General features: G+C 39.5%; 1 protein-coding gene across 15 annotated transcripts in view; it reads left to right on the top strand.

Moving 5' to 3' along the window:
- Positions 1–15,443, top strand: part of RAPGEF6 (Rap guanine nucleotide exchange factor 6) — a 232,601-nt gene that overhangs the window by 34,422 nt on the left and 182,736 nt on the right. For all 15 annotated transcript variants that reach the window (XM_037906909.2, XM_037906912.2, XM_037906907.2 and 12 more), the window contains 2 exons: positions 12,605–12,675; positions 13,084–13,140. In XM_037906909.2, coding sequence (XP_037762837.1) covers positions 12,605–12,675; positions 13,084–13,140 — 128 coding nt within the window. The remainder of the gene's footprint in view (positions 1–12,604; positions 12,676–13,083; positions 13,141–15,443) is intronic.

The following is a 15,443-nucleotide window of genomic DNA, read 5'->3' as shown; positions in this document are numbered from 1 at the left end:
ACCCCACGGGCCATGTGTTTGAGACCCCTGCTCTAAGGCAAACATTTTTTTCCTCTAACGGTGAGCTGGATCTGAGGTCTGTGGAAGCAGGTCTGCTTTGCCTTCCTATACTCATTTTTTGTATGTGTGTGTGTTGTGAATGGAAACAATTAAGACAGATGCCTGGTTCATAATCAAGCCCATCAGCAGGAGATCCCTCAGGCAAGAACCTATTAATTCCTAAAGTATACAGGTTAAAAGCCTTTTTATAACACAAAACTTACATTTAAAAATGAGCTTATCAGGTTATGTTTTTCCATAACCTATGCCAAATTAACTGTTTAATGAAAAACATTTATTTTAAAAGGTATATTCCTTTATAACCTTAATTATAAGTAAAACTATTAGAAGATTGCCTTCAATCTGACATAAAAAAATTATTACCTTTGTGTTTATAAAGAGTAAAAACACAATTTTAAACTTCTTGGGGGTTTTTTGTTTGTTTTGATTTATATTTTGCCAGGTGGGATATTTATTCAGTGGCGGAGGAGGATGTTTGAAGCTTAACTTAAGTACAAACTGGAAAAGAGTGGTTTACAATCAGGTGCAGACTTTGGCTGGCTTTAGTCTTAGCATATTAACTTAAGGAACTTAAAAAAAAAAAATTGAACTATACGGAATTATATATAGGTAGCCAAAAGCTTCAGAACATAGTTAAAGATGCACAATACAAAGCCAGAGTACTCAGGAATTGCACAAAACTCTTATGTCTTCAGGTTAGTCTGTTATAGCTCAGCTTTGTCACATGATGATTTGATGTTTTCAGTGTATGTATAACCTGTATGACTTTCTAAGGAAGTCGTATGTACGACTTTTATTTCCCAGTGCAGCTTGTCAGCTGGGCACCAAGAAAATTACTCTGTTCAAAATACAAGATGAGAATTTTGGGTCTGATTGGTGGATTTTTGTTTTGTTTTTTACTAGATGAAATACAGAAGTCTGTCACTTCTGGGGACCCTTGTTTCAGACTTAAGACCTAAGTAAATGCATTAGAATGCTATCCTTTAGGTGCTTCATAGCATACATTTAAACAAAGCAAGCCTTTTTGCACAGTTGGTGTATTATGCTCTGCTGAGAAATTGCCAAAACATAATGTGGAGTTGGGAATTTATAGTATTTTCCATTCCATTCCAAACTAGGATTAAAGGCATTGGCAAATGCAGTGGAAGTGCACACAATAGTAATCCTTGTTAATAACCAGTGTTTATAGAAGATGTATACTATGAATGCCCTATATCAAAGTAATATCAAATGATACTATTTGACACTAAACTTAGAATCCCTTTCCTGTAAGCTGTCTTTCTATCTGTATGCGTAATGCTTTACTTTTCCATTAATTTTGTGTGTCTAGGGAGGCCTAGTGGTAGAATGGGAAAACCCTCACATGAGCATCCTAGATTGGTGTTTGAAGTTATATATACTTGCCTGAGACGATGCAGGTGCAGGATGGCCCACAGCATTCCAGATCTGGGTCTTTTTGTGAGGACAAACTATGGAAGGATATTTTTGACCTAAAGCGTACATCCACTGTGGGGGTCAGGGAAAAGAAGAGAGCCAATTGTACCAGGATCAAAGCTATGCATTACTCTTCCCTGGCCTTGAATGTGTGTGGTGATCCTGTCCATTTTGCAATGCTGCACTTTTTTGCTTAGCCCACTAGAAACACTGTACTTTCTCCTGTGTCTCCTCCGCAGCCCCTCATACAGAACACTTTCCTGAGTTAGGAGTGTGGAAAATTTAACAGCCTATGTCTTCTAATGACCCACTTTTACCATGATGCTTACAAGAACCTAATTGGCTGGCTGTGGCAGAATTTGTGGAGTACTTACCAGGAAAAATAAAAACATTGTATTATTGGAAGTTTGTCATCAACAGATACCTGTTTCCTCTATCATCTCTCTGCTTTGCCTTTTGAGACCACAGTTACTGGGCCAGGGACTATGCTGCATTTTGTTTTAAGGCAGATGTTGTAGGTCATTGTAGAAAGAGAAATAATAAAACTCCATAATAAGCATTACGTTCCCCAAAATGCTGTGTTGTGTGGAACTGTTGTCTAGAGGTTGACTTGGAAGACCGGGAAACGATCCTAAGGTTCTGTCTGTCAGATTTTTTGTAGGAGGATTGGGGTGGACTGGATGAATGGAGAAATCTATTAGGGATTTTTTGGATGTGGGTGAGGCTGTTTTAGTTTAAAGAAAGGTGACTGGTTGTGGGATTAGGCTGTAGTGCAAATAAGAATACATAAGTGCAGGAGGCACTTAATGTTCTAATAGCAATATGATTAAATAACAGATTAAATAACTCATTCCCTTTAACAAACCAAGTTGAACAGCTGCTCTTCTCACATCCTTTCTTAGGGCGAATGAAAGATGGTGTGTGTGGCTTCCAGAGCAGTGTATGAGTATGCTACTGTTGTCATGCTGATGCACATGAACAGCAAATATTTAGGATGTCGTCAGTTTCCATAGCTGAAAAGGAATAAGTATCAGAAAATGAGTTGTCAAAAGAAAATAGTCCAGAACTAGAGGATTGGTTCCATAAATAAGGGAGGCTTTTGTTACAGAAAAAAAGGCATCAATTTCATACCCAGCAAAAAGATAGAGGATGAATAGATACTTAAAAATGTTGGTACCACTTATTCAGTACTCTTACAACATACATTTGTGTGCATAAAAATTTCCATATCTCTCCAGGGTTTTTTTTGAGTATTAACATTTGATAGACGTACTGGGTTTGATTAATATGAGTAGAATCAGTAGTTTCACTCAACTTAATAAAATCACCAGAATAAACACATTCTGGATGTTGTAAGCAGGATCATTTTGTAATAGAACACTCTGTTAAAATGAGATTTCATGATTATATTAGTGAATGTTTCTGTAAACAAAAAATAGCTTACTTCTGATTATTAGCATTTTGTTTCTGGTATTTACGTGGCAATGATTTGTAAAACTGTTAAAACTTCCTAAATAGTTTACAATTTTTTTTGGTTAAATCTGATATGAAAACAAACATGCTGTGACACTAAAGGGCTTTAGTCTCAAAGCATAGCAACTAAAAATACTGTTTTAAAAATGAGTTGGCAGTATTCCATTAAAACGTTCAATTCACTTGACATACTATACACTTTTTATCTGTAGTCCACCTGAAACACTAATTCATGATGCTGATGTTAGTGAATACATACAGAAACAGAGGATACATTTCTAGACATGCTCAAAAGTCATCTTGGCAAATTCAGCCCTGTTATAACCAGATACAGGTATGATCACACCAGTGTGAACCAAGGCTGAATTTGGCACAGGCTCTTTCTATTTCTTAAGTGGGGGAGATGTAGAAAGCTGATCAGTTTATTTCATATTGTACAAGGCCAGAAGAGAGAGAGTGAATTTGATTTAAATCACTAGTCAGAGACTCTATTTAATCATGGATTTCTACATAAAAGTGCATTCTTGTTGGTTGTTATAACCTTAATACATATTCTTCACAACTCAGAGATAGATATAGGTTTCATTTTTAGAAAGTACACACTCTACATTTTTAAAGTGATTTATTTTGAAAACTTTTCAGATTTGTTTTACAGCTATATCAGAAAATGATTGTGTAGTTATTTCATTTACCAAAGGTAATTGAAGCAGATATTTATGAAGTCATTAGGAGGTGAACTATCTCCAGTTCAACAGGTTAATCGTTAATATTTGGAGGATTTTCTTGCCATGCTGTATTAAGAGGAGAACATCACCAGACAGACATTTAAATTGTTTTATTTAACTAAAACAACAACGTTATGTATCCTGGATTTTTTTTCTTCATCAGCAAACATATATTTTAACAAAACAAGCATATGAATTTTTGAATTTAGTTAAACATTCAAGTTTTTTAAAATCAGGTTTGTTTTTGTTAAAATTGTTTAATATAATAGTTAAGTTTTTTTTTTTTTTTTTTAAATTAATCTTCTGTGTCAGCCAGGTCAATGTGAGAAACTTAAAATATTGGCTTCTGCAGCTAACTCAGTCGTCTTCACCTTCATTTTCCTGTTTGTTCATAATCTGGAAAAGCAAAAACAAGCTTTCCTGCTTTTTCAGGTCCCAAACGATTTCTCAATTTGGAATGAATTAGTCCAAAGGAAGAAAATATTCTTTCTATACTGGCAGAAGAAGCTACTGCTGTTAAAAGTGAGATCATCACTTCAGCAGTCTCTGAATCCAAGTGCTTAAGTGACTTCCACCAGTTCACTGTGTGACTTTCTTTAAAACATCATCAGCAAACATATATTTCTTGAATTGGTTCACCCTTAGCTCTGACTTCATATTATAGTTGGCATTAGTTGCAGGAGGTCCATGTCATAGCCAACTCCTCTTCTTCAGCCGTTAAGGTTTGACCCTGGTACCAAGTATTGAGAATATTTGCAAGAAAATGAGCTAGAGATAGTGCTTGTCCCATTCGTTTTTTTAATGCTTGTAATTTAACTCTGTCATTCCATATTTCTCTTTTTAAGATCTCACTCAGTTCCTTCCAAATTTCAACAGCGTCAGCAATAGAACAGCTATTTCCCTGCATTTTGTTCAAGGCTACAGAAATAGGCTTCAGGGTACTCAGCATGTGTTCAACATTTCTCTTAAGCCCAATATTGAGAACTTTTTGGCTGTGACAGGGTTGGGACTCACCACTGCAGTGCTTCTTGCTGGCACTTCTGGGAATTAGCTCTGTCTAGTGCAGAGCGCCCTCTGCTGGTGGTGTCTGGACCTGCATTCCTCCTTGCTCAGCGGCATCGTCTTCAGGACACTGCCCTCTGGCAGTGCCCACTGCTCCGGTCTCACCTCCTTCTGGGGGTTTAGTGTTATCAGCAGTCCACCATCCAGCCACAGCCTGGATCAGGCCACGCTCCTCTTCAGCCAGGTGTAGCACAAGGGGGAAGAGGGGGACCCAGGCCCACCCACTACTCTGGGTCCCGACCCAGGGACCCTCTAGTGGCAGCCTCTCTGTCCTCCTTCTCTTCCCTTGCCCTGCTATTGTCCCTGGGTCGCTTCCCCTTCGGCCCTATTCATCTGACCAGCCCTTGGTAGCTAGGCCGGCAGCCTGGGGTTTTCCTTGGCCTGAGCTCCCCAGCTCCTTCTGCCCTTCCCCAGCACTACTCTGTCCAAGGTGCTACCTTTCAGCCTAGGAGCCAGTTCTCCTCCCTTGACCACCAGGGAGAGACTGCCCTGCTCTTTGCTAGGCAGCCTTTATATAGGGCCTAGGCCGGCCCTGATTGGCTACCTCTCCCCCTGCCCTGATTGACTTTCCCCAGGCCTTTTCTGATTGGCTGCTGCGGGTCTGTGCAGCCTCTCTGGCCTGGTTCAGCCCTTCTTCTCAATGCCATCTATTTCTTCATGAGTTTGTTCACAAACTGTCATCAGATTAGGCCAGTTCTTGATATAGTGCTCAAAACAGTCCACTACTGAGTTCCATCGCACGTCTTGTGGGAGAGTTAGCTTGGTTCCTCCCACTTTTTTCTCAGAGCAGCTGCTGCAAAGTGATTGTTACGGGAGTATTTTGCAATTTCAACAACATTTAGCTTTATTTCTGGAACACTGAAGGGAGTGTTTGGCTAGGAGATGCATGAAATGAGCACTGCAACCATATGTTATTAGCTTGGGACTCTCTTCTATATTTCTTCTCATCTTGGATACATTTGAAGCATTGTCTGTGACCAAGCTGCGTGCTAGACATTTGAATTTTTTTTCACAGTTTGTTATAGCTTTTACTGCTACTTCTTGTAAGTAGTCTGCTGTGTGTGCATTTCCTGATGTATCAATTGTTTCTGTAAGGAAGACATTCCCTTCTTCCGTTGTGTCACAAGCACATACAACAGGATCATTGTGGACATTGGTCCACCCATCAAGACTCAGGTTAACAATTTCACCCTCTAGACCTTTTGCACACTGCTCAATTTCTCTTTCATACACTTTATCCAGCAGTTTGCCTGTGATATCTGCTCTGTTGGGTGGACTGTATCCTGGTCTTAATGACCTAACCATGTTAATGAAGTGTGGGTTCTCAATCATATGGAAAGGAGAGTTTGTTGCATAAACAAACCGCGCAGTTTTTCATCAATTACTTCTTTTTGTAATCTGCTGGTTCTTATCACAAATTTATCCATGGTTGTTTCTGGAAGATGGAGATTTTTTTTTCTTTTTGCGACAGGTGATATACTGTGGCTTTGTGACATACATGTGACTGAAACACTATCATTGGCAGATAACTCTGAAACTATAGAAAATGATGGTGATCTTGAAGGTGGATAGTCTTCAGAATGCTGTATATTGAGGGTGGATTCTCCTAAACAAAATAAGTCAATGCAGTTATTTAATTATTATCATCATACTGCTCATTTAGTATTACTCATTGCCTTCACTGACACTCAGTACTACTTTAAAGGAAGATCTCCCAATTTCAGCTATGTATTTTTTATCACAACATCTAAAATGATAGTATCACAGAGTAACAACTATATTTTTGCTCAAACATGCAAATTCAAGAATAGTCCAGAAGGAAGACAGGCAGTCCTTAAGAAAGAAGTATGAAATAAAAAAGTTTACCAACCTAAAGATCCTGCATGTTCAGACATGTTCTTTTCATCATCTTCAACTTAGCTTCTTCCTGAGAAGGAACACTTCTCATGATGTTCTTTCATTCGGGCAACCAGGCCTTTCATTTCTTTGTGGCACTATTTGAATTTTGCATGCATGCCTGTCTTACCCACAGGTAGAGGACCTTCATTAAAATATTCCCAAACTGGATCTCTTTTACGGCCTGCTACCATTATAGGTTTTCCCTTCTAGTGAGAGAATGGTATGGTAGATCTCAAATCAATGAATTCTACACTCAGAAAGACCTCAAGACTTCTGCAATATGCTGCTCAAACAGTTTCACTTTTGTTTCTACTGCCTGTCCCTCCCTTCTCACATTTATCTCCAGACTTCTTCTCCTTGTCCAGATCTGTTCTGCCCCCAACAATCTTCTGTTCGTTGAACTTTTTGAAACTTTGCACTTTTAGAGAGAGGTAAGGGATTGACTCTGTCCCTCTGCAAATTTGTGTACACAATAGGGTTGAGGTCTGTTATTTCTCACCTATTTATTTATTTATTTATTTTAAAACATTTTTGCTGTTAACAAGCAAGTTATCTCTGGAGACACAAATCCACAGTTTGAGAACTGCAAAACTAAGCATCTCTGATGGTATCTTGTAGACTGAGCTCTGAGTCCCATTGGGTAGATAGAAAGATTAACCTAAACAATCTAAACAGAAGCCCCTGGAGCCCCATAAGATTGGGTCCCTAATCCATGAACTATTGAAACTCATTTACAAAACTTTTCTTAAACATTACATGAATATATTGTCTCATACTATAGAATTAGAATTTATAATCCCTATTCCATGATGAGATATCTTTGAGCTAAAATGTATCTTTATCTTTAGATAGGTTTTTTCCTCAAAAAGCATTTTATCAAAAATATCCGATTTTTTTTATTTTTTTTAATCACTGATTTTTATCCACCCTGAGAAGAGATCATTATGATAATCTAGTCTGACCTCCTGTGTAGTTTGAACATACTTGCTGTGCAAGAGTTAAATTAGGTTTAGCGAGGAAGGTGTAATAAAATCCCTGACTGACTTCTTGAACAGAAGGACTGTAAAATATTGTTATTAAGTAACTTTGCCATCTTAAGTTTTAAAATACAGCCGTTTTTCTCTGGGCATTGTATAATTGCTTTCCTATCGGACAATCTTTCACTAGGACTTTCCTGAAAACCCGCCCCTCTCATGCGTTTTTACCTACGCAAGTTGTAAAGTGCAGAAAACCTAGACCTTTTAAAATACTGGTATAAACCATATTCTTGCTATTTTAAAAATTGCCAACAGAGAAATAAGTAGCCTTTTAACATCCATATATCTTGATCTAAGTAGCAGGTTTTTAATTAAACTGGAGGTTTCTTTGTAGAAGTTATCTAATGTTGGTTAGTACTTTGTTTTCCCAGTGCTTGTGTTACTCTTAAAATGAAGGAGCACAACAAATTTTATTCCTTCAAGCATATAAACAAAATGACCATTTAAAGGTCTGGCTGGACTGGAACAGATCAGTAGAAGTGTCCATGCATATGAGCAGTCTGAGTGGTCATTTTTATGTGCTGCCACTGTGACTTTGCACTTTTTAAATATATAAATAGTATAAAAAATAACTAGCCTCCTAGCTCCTACCTACCCAATATAACTTTTTAAGCATCTGTTTTCAACAGCTGTCTACAGATTATAGGCAGAGCTGGTAGCAGTAAGGTTGCCAGACGCCTCGTAAGACCCTGTTTTTAGCTTCTTATAACTTTTTGTGTAACTTTAACCATTTAGTCTGAAATCTTCCATGCCAGGTGTCTGCCTCGGGCTGCCTCTTTTTCCCGCCAGAAAACTTCAACCAAAATGGCCTACTTGTTTCTGAGAACAAGGCTAGGGGAGGAGACATTGTTTTGCCCATGTTAAAAGTAATGCTGGCAACCTTTTCTTTGAACAGTTTTAGCTTTGGAGCAGTTTTAGCTTTGGAGCAGGGATTTAAAATTTGGTAAGGAAATATGGTGTCTTTATGTCAGAGTTGTACCTTTTGCCATCCTCAAAACAATCTGCTGAAACTTGATGAGGTTATAAGCTCCAAAAAGTTGTATTTCGCACATGCTCAGCAGAGACTTTCAGTTTTAATCTCTAAAATCTCCAAAGATTGCATCCTCACTGAGCATGCCCAAGCCCATCACAGCTCCTAGTAAATTGACCAGACTGCATATGCACTATCCCCTCAGAGCTGCTGAGAGTGTTTTCTTGCCTTCCTTGCAGCATCATGGAGGCATAGTTATGTTATAATATTAAGACTTAAAGATGTAATATTAGGAAAATAAGATTGAGAGATTGTCCACATGGACAGTTAGCACATGTCCAGGGTGTGAATCTACAGCTCACTAGCTTGCTGCACAGTAACTGGTAGCCCTGTACCCTGCTACCGAGCACTAAAAGTTCTGTGCACTTTGTGCACTTTGACATACTCCTATTCAACATTTAACTATGGAACTTTTAGTGCACAGTAGCAGGGTCCACATGGCTAGTTAGTACATGATAGGTTAGTGCACTATAGATTCACACCATGGCTTGCCATGCACTAACTAGGGTTGCCAACTTGGTAATATTTAAAAACTGGACACTCCAGCAGGAGTGCCAGAACCTCCCCACCCCCCCAAAGCAAGGTCCCCTTTTCAACTGGACTTTTCAGTCGCAAACCGAGCACCTGGCCACGCTAGCACTAACTTTCCATGTAAACAAGTCCTGTGTCAGCTTGTTGCAACTTGTGGCTGGTATCCAGTGCATCTAAGGATAAAAGGGACCAGCTCCCAGAAGTAAATGAGACCTGGGATTGTGCTGGTGGTCTTTTTGTTTATGGGAAGAGGTGAGAAATGAAGTCTTTGCGCAGTGAAGTCCTCAACTGGGAAACTCTCTACCCCTTGTCTCCATGCAGGGAAAGTGGAAAGGATTTAAAAGCAAGTGGATTCCTGAGGGTGGGCCCAAGCAGGTCTACAAAACTATTAGTTGTATGGTGGGCGTCCTGAGGACTGCACTAGATCTAGTTAAATGTCTGGTATGGTACAGCGACAGGTGGGGCATGTAATGTGCCTCCCAGCTTTCAATAAATAAAGTTGCAGCCTGCATCTTAAAATCCATCCTGTGTGTGTGATGGTCATTTGTGTGCATGTCCTGATCAAAGCTACTTTGTCAGTAGTGAATGTGTTTTTACAAATTGTTAAAAAGCAGTGGAAGCTCTGAGTTTCAAAGATTACTTACAACACTTTTGTCATAAAAATAAAGGGAAGGGTAACCACCTGTCTGTATACAGTGCTATAAAATCCCTCCTGGCCAGAGGCAAAACCCTTTCACCTGTAAAGGGTTAAGAAGCTAAGATAACCTCGCTGGCACCTGACCAAAATGAACAATGAGGAGACAAGATACTTTCAAATCTGGAGCGGGGGAGGGGGACAAAGGGTCGGTCTGTCTGTCTGTGTGATGCTTTTGCCGGGAACAGATCAGGAATGCAATTTCAGAAACTCTGTTAAGTTAGTAAGTAATCTAGTTAGAAATACGTTAGATTTCCTTTTGTTTAATGGCTGGTAAATAAGCTGTGCTGAATGGAATGTATATTCCCGTTTTTGTCTCTTTTTGTAACTTAAGGTTTTGCCTAGAGGGATTCTCTATGTTTTGAATCTGATTACCATGTAAGGTATTTACCATCCTGATTTTACAGAGGTGATTCTTTTACCTTTTCTTTAATTAAAATTCTTTGAAGAACCTGATTGCTTTTTCATTGCTCTTAAGATCCAAGGGTTTGGGTCTGTGTTCACCTGTACAAATTGGTGAGGATTTTTATCAAGTCTTCCCCAGGAAAGGGGGTGTAGGGCTTGGGGGGATATTTTGGGGGAAGACATCTCCAAGTGGACTCTTTTCCTGTTCTTTGTTTAACATGCTTGGTGGTGGCAGTATAGGGTTCAAGGACAAGGCAAAGTTTGTACTTTGGGGAAGTTTTTAACCTAAGCTGGTAAGAATAAGCTTAGGGGGTCTTTCATGCGGGTCCCCACATCTGTACCCTAGAGTTCAGAGTGGGAAAGGAACCTTGACAACTTTATTTTGGGATTTAAAAAACACATATCAAGTAGTGGAATATGAGGAGAAAAATTCAGTTATAAGGTAATATTGTTTATGACCCATTCTTGTTCAAAAGCTGTGACTATAGTATTTCAAGTAATGATGCTAAAATAAACTGTGACCCTACAGTATATTGTGAAGATTTTTTTAATTTTGGTTGAAGGTGTTTTTTTTTTTCCAGTAGTTACACTTGATTTTCTTCAAAGATTACTTTCTATAACTAGTACACGACGTAATGTTTTATCATACACTGAACTGAAAAATACATGCATCACTTATTGCGATCACAAAAATGTCTATCACTGCAGTATTTCTGTGTGGAAAGATCATATTTACAACAGAACCTGTAATAAAAGGACTTTGCTTAAGATTTAGATATGCAGCAGTTCACCATTGGAACTTTAAAGCATGCTAATAAGCCCTTTGATTGATAGATGCTTTAGTTTTAGATAGCTTATTAAGCAATCAGTAACTTTTACAACTTTCATAGCATTAGGAATCTGAAGCTGTAATAAAGCTCACATACAAACCATCCATGACCTTTCTTTTTTATGGAACAGAATCCATATCCATCATGTTTCTGAAGCTGAGTACTAAGCCAAGAAATTTCTCAAAAAAAGCTACTGTAAATTCCAAAGCCTACACTCATACTTTATTTGCATATGTTGCAGAAATAGCATCCCCTGTCACTGGAAACTTAGGAACACATGTTTTCAAATGTTCAAGCTGGTGAGAGTTTTACACTTGTGTGTGTATTGTATGATGCATGGGTTCAATGCTAACTAACAGCACACCTGTTCTGGATGGTAAATTAAATGCTGAATAGCTCTAGTGTTTTTTGCCTTAGCATGTGGTCTACTCTATCAGCACAAATATTTTTTGGACTAAAGAGAGTTTTTGCAGTGAGAGGTTTAAACAACTGTATCTCATGATGAGTATTTTCATGTAAGGTCCAATCTTTAAAGTAAAAATTGGAATTTTTAATGTTTTTGGGGTAGCATGTTTTAATTTGGTGGCTGAAAAATATATTAGCTGCTGCAAACTACACATTGTACTTCTAGCTTTACAGATGTATACATATGTATGTTTAATGAAGATAATTGAAGAAAGGCTTGCTGAATGCTTATTACCTCGAGTTACTACTAGAAACGGAGTTTAATTCTTTAGTAAAAATAACTCACGATGACAATCTGCTGCCTTTCTGGTGGTGGTATGTGCTGACAAGCATTTGACCTAAGGCTCAGTCCCAGTCATCAGGTCTCTTGCTTTCAGTGCTGGCAAGGATTTGGAGTGTCTTGGAGCCAGTGTCATAGAAATGGGAGGAGAGGGCAGTGCCTCAAAATGCAACACGTCCAGTTTGATTAAGAAGAATCATTCAGGTGTTTCAAAGGGAGTACGTTATTTGGATTCTGTCCTGACTCTTCGTTACTAATGTGCTATGTGATTTGTGAGCATCTTCCTCAATTTCTCTGTGCCTCTTCTGTAAAATAAGTATACCCAACTTTAAAATGGTGATGTAAGGCCTTGGATGCAAGGCACTGTTATTTGATGTCTTCTACTTACTGTACAGAGCTATAAGCGTTTATGCTTCTATATAAATGCTGTACATGCAGAGGTTATGACTAACAAACCACATCAGGATCTTGCCCACAGAAGTACTTAAGTGTTAGTTGCAAACCAGTTTTATTGTGTCCACTGCTTAGAGTAGGTTGGCTCTGCAGGTCTGTTTTTTTCCCTGAACTGTTTCCTTTTCTATTTTTTGTTCAAAAATATGTTAATTTGGCAAATATTGGGAAAATTAGATACTCCTAAAATCTGAATTGCATATAAGTGATATTTTCTTTTTGTTTGCAGGACTTAAATACTATATATTCTTATCTTCATGGAATGGACATATTGTCACATCTCAGGGAACATCAGCTAAGGTAAAGGATCGGGGGGAAGCATAGTCCAGTACAAATTATATTCTATATAATTTTCTGTTGCAAATGCTCTAATAATATATGTATTCCATTTATCTTAGCACATATGAAATAAGAGGCAAACAAAACAAAGCACAAAATATGTAACAGAAGTATCTCTGTTCTTATACTGTTGCTATGGTTAATTCTAGTGTGTAGGAGTGATTTAAACAGAGAATATGTTGTGTGTTATCTATTTGGATAATGAGAATTTCATTTAAGTTTGAAGTTATGGTTCAAGAAGCAAAGCCAAATTTGTAGTCTTTCATATGACTTCCCCTGATACTTAAATAAAGTGATATTGCTGAAAGATTAATAGATTTAAAACATTTTTAGAGTTCAAAATCTAAATTAAAGTTTCATTTTTCTCAGAATAATGTCTTCAAGTGCTCGCTATGAAAGATACAAGGGCAACCAAGTTCTTTTTTGGTAAGTACATTTAAGCCACAATCATCACTCTCATAGTGGAGAAATCTAGTGCTTGCTTGCTTGTCAAATTATATGTGTCATCACAGATCCTAACGAGTGCCCCCTCCTAATCACTGACTAGGATTGTTGAGGGGAATCCAAGCCTCTGTGCCCTGGATTTCCAGGGTGTTACAAGTTCCTGGAGCTTGAACAGAGTCTAGCCCAGGGGTCTCAAACATGCAACCCATGTTATTTGCTACAGCCCGCCAAGCTCCCTGTGGCTGCTCCAAGTTATTTCCTGTGGCCGGAAGCTCCCCTCACCTCACCTGCAGTGAGCTCCCCTCACCCGCAGTGCGCCGCGTCCCCGCTCCTCTGCCTACCTCCAGGCTCTTCCCGCCTCCAAACAGCTGTTTGGCAGCACTTAGGGCTTTCCAGGAGGAACGGGGAGCTGCGCACTGAGGGGAGGAGGCGGAGAAGAGGCAGGGCGAGGGTGGGGATTTGGGGAAGGGGTTGGAATAGGGTCAGGGAGGGGGCGGAGTTGGGGTGGGGACTTTGGGGAAAGGGTTGGAATGGCGGTGGGGAAGGGGTGTGAGGAGGCGGGGCAGGGGCGGGGCCTCATGGAAGGGGTGGAGTGGGGGTGAGGCTGGGGACAGAGGGGTGGGGGGGTGTCAGTGATGTGGCCCTCGGGCCAATGTCCTCATGTGGTCCCCCTGGTGATTTGAGTTTGAGATCCCTGGTCTAGCCACTGCCCAATCTCAGGGTCCCTAGGCACACACTCTCAGGGTGCAGACTTTCTATCTGCACCCTGAGTGTTAGAACCCCTCTGGGTGCAGCACTGACCTTCAGACTCCCTGTTAATTAAATACACCACTCTCCCAGAACTTCACGCCAAAATGTGCAAAGTTTTTTTAGATTTACAGTGTAACTCACTCAGGGGCATGCAGTAGTTGTGAAGCAGTCAACACAAAACATGCACACATTGCCAATTCTAACATCTTTATGCACTTTTATTCTTAATCACGTAAAGCACAGGAGAATACAGATCATATAAAACAATACATGTCTGAAACCGTAAATGTCCCTCACTTCCTAGCTTGTCCTTCGCTTGTGAGACCTTGGAGGTTCAGGAAGGAAGGTAGGCAGGCAGAGTCCTCTATCCCCTTGCCTACCCTGCCCTGCAGCAACCAATCTCATCTTACTGTGGTGCAAAATGGCTCACTTTATAGACTCCAGCTGGGGTCACCTGCTTCTTTTGTTCTGCCTCCTGGTAACTTTCCTTTACTTCCAATCCCCACCTTCCTTAGACAAGAGGAGGAAGTGTCTTCTACCAAGTAGAGCTATCCCATAGACTCAAGGTGTGCTTCACTTTGAAAAGATGATTGTTGAGTGCTTGTCATTCACCATTGTCTCTAGGTTGGCAGAGACATGACACAGCCCTGCTAACTCATGGGTGATCAATCTGCATGTAGGCTTTCCATGATAGTAACTTCATGTTACAATTGCATAAAATCATAATGCAGAAGTGGTACAGAAAGAACCAACAAATTGTCATATATGTCTTCTTGTAATTGTAAATACAAAATTGCAACATTTAAGGTTGACAAAAGTAATTAAACGTCTATTTGAGAGAGAAGATGGGTGAGGTAATATCTTTTATTGGACCAACTTCTTTTGGTAGAGACAAGCTTTCGAGCTTACACAGAGCTCTTCTTCAGGTGACCTTGGAAAAAAAGTTCAAAAACTGCAAACTCGTAAAAGAGAAGGGGTTTGAAGTGAAGGACGTTGGGGAACTTAGGGACAACATCTAAGTGAAGTGCTGTCTGCAAAAGATTGGATCCTCTCTCTAGGACAGGGCATGCTAGGAAACTGTTGAGAGACAATATTAGAAAGAGAAACTTAACTATATAGAAGTGTAAGCCTGAGATTGCACCTTTATTTATTTTCTATATAACTTGTATGTATTTCTTTTCCTTACTATTTCATCTTTGAATCGATGGTATGTCTACACTAAGAAATAAGCTCGATTTTAGAGAAGTTGATTTTTAGAAATCGATTTAATATGGTCGATTGTGTATGCCTCTACTAAGCGCATTAAGTCAGCAGTGTGTGTCCTCAATACCGTGGCTAGCATCGACTTATGGAGTGGTGCACTGTGGGTAGCTCCGCTGCCCGTTGGAATTCTGGGTTAAGCTCCTGATGCCTGATGGGGCAAAAACATTGTCGAGGGTGGTTTTGGATACATGTCGTCACTTGCCCCTCCCGCCTTCTCTCCCTCTGTGAAAGCAATGGCAGACAATCGTTTCGCGCCTTTTTTCCTGGGTTAC

The sequence above is a fragment of the Chelonia mydas genome, chromosome 8 (genome assembly GCF_015237465.2).
Source record: "Chelonia mydas isolate rCheMyd1 chromosome 8, rCheMyd1.pri.v2, whole genome shotgun sequence".
Taxonomy (NCBI): Eukaryota; Metazoa; Chordata; order Testudines; family Cheloniidae; genus Chelonia; species Chelonia mydas.
The sequence above is the reverse complement of the archived record's forward strand: the minus strand, read 5'-3'. Positions and strand labels throughout refer to the sequence as shown.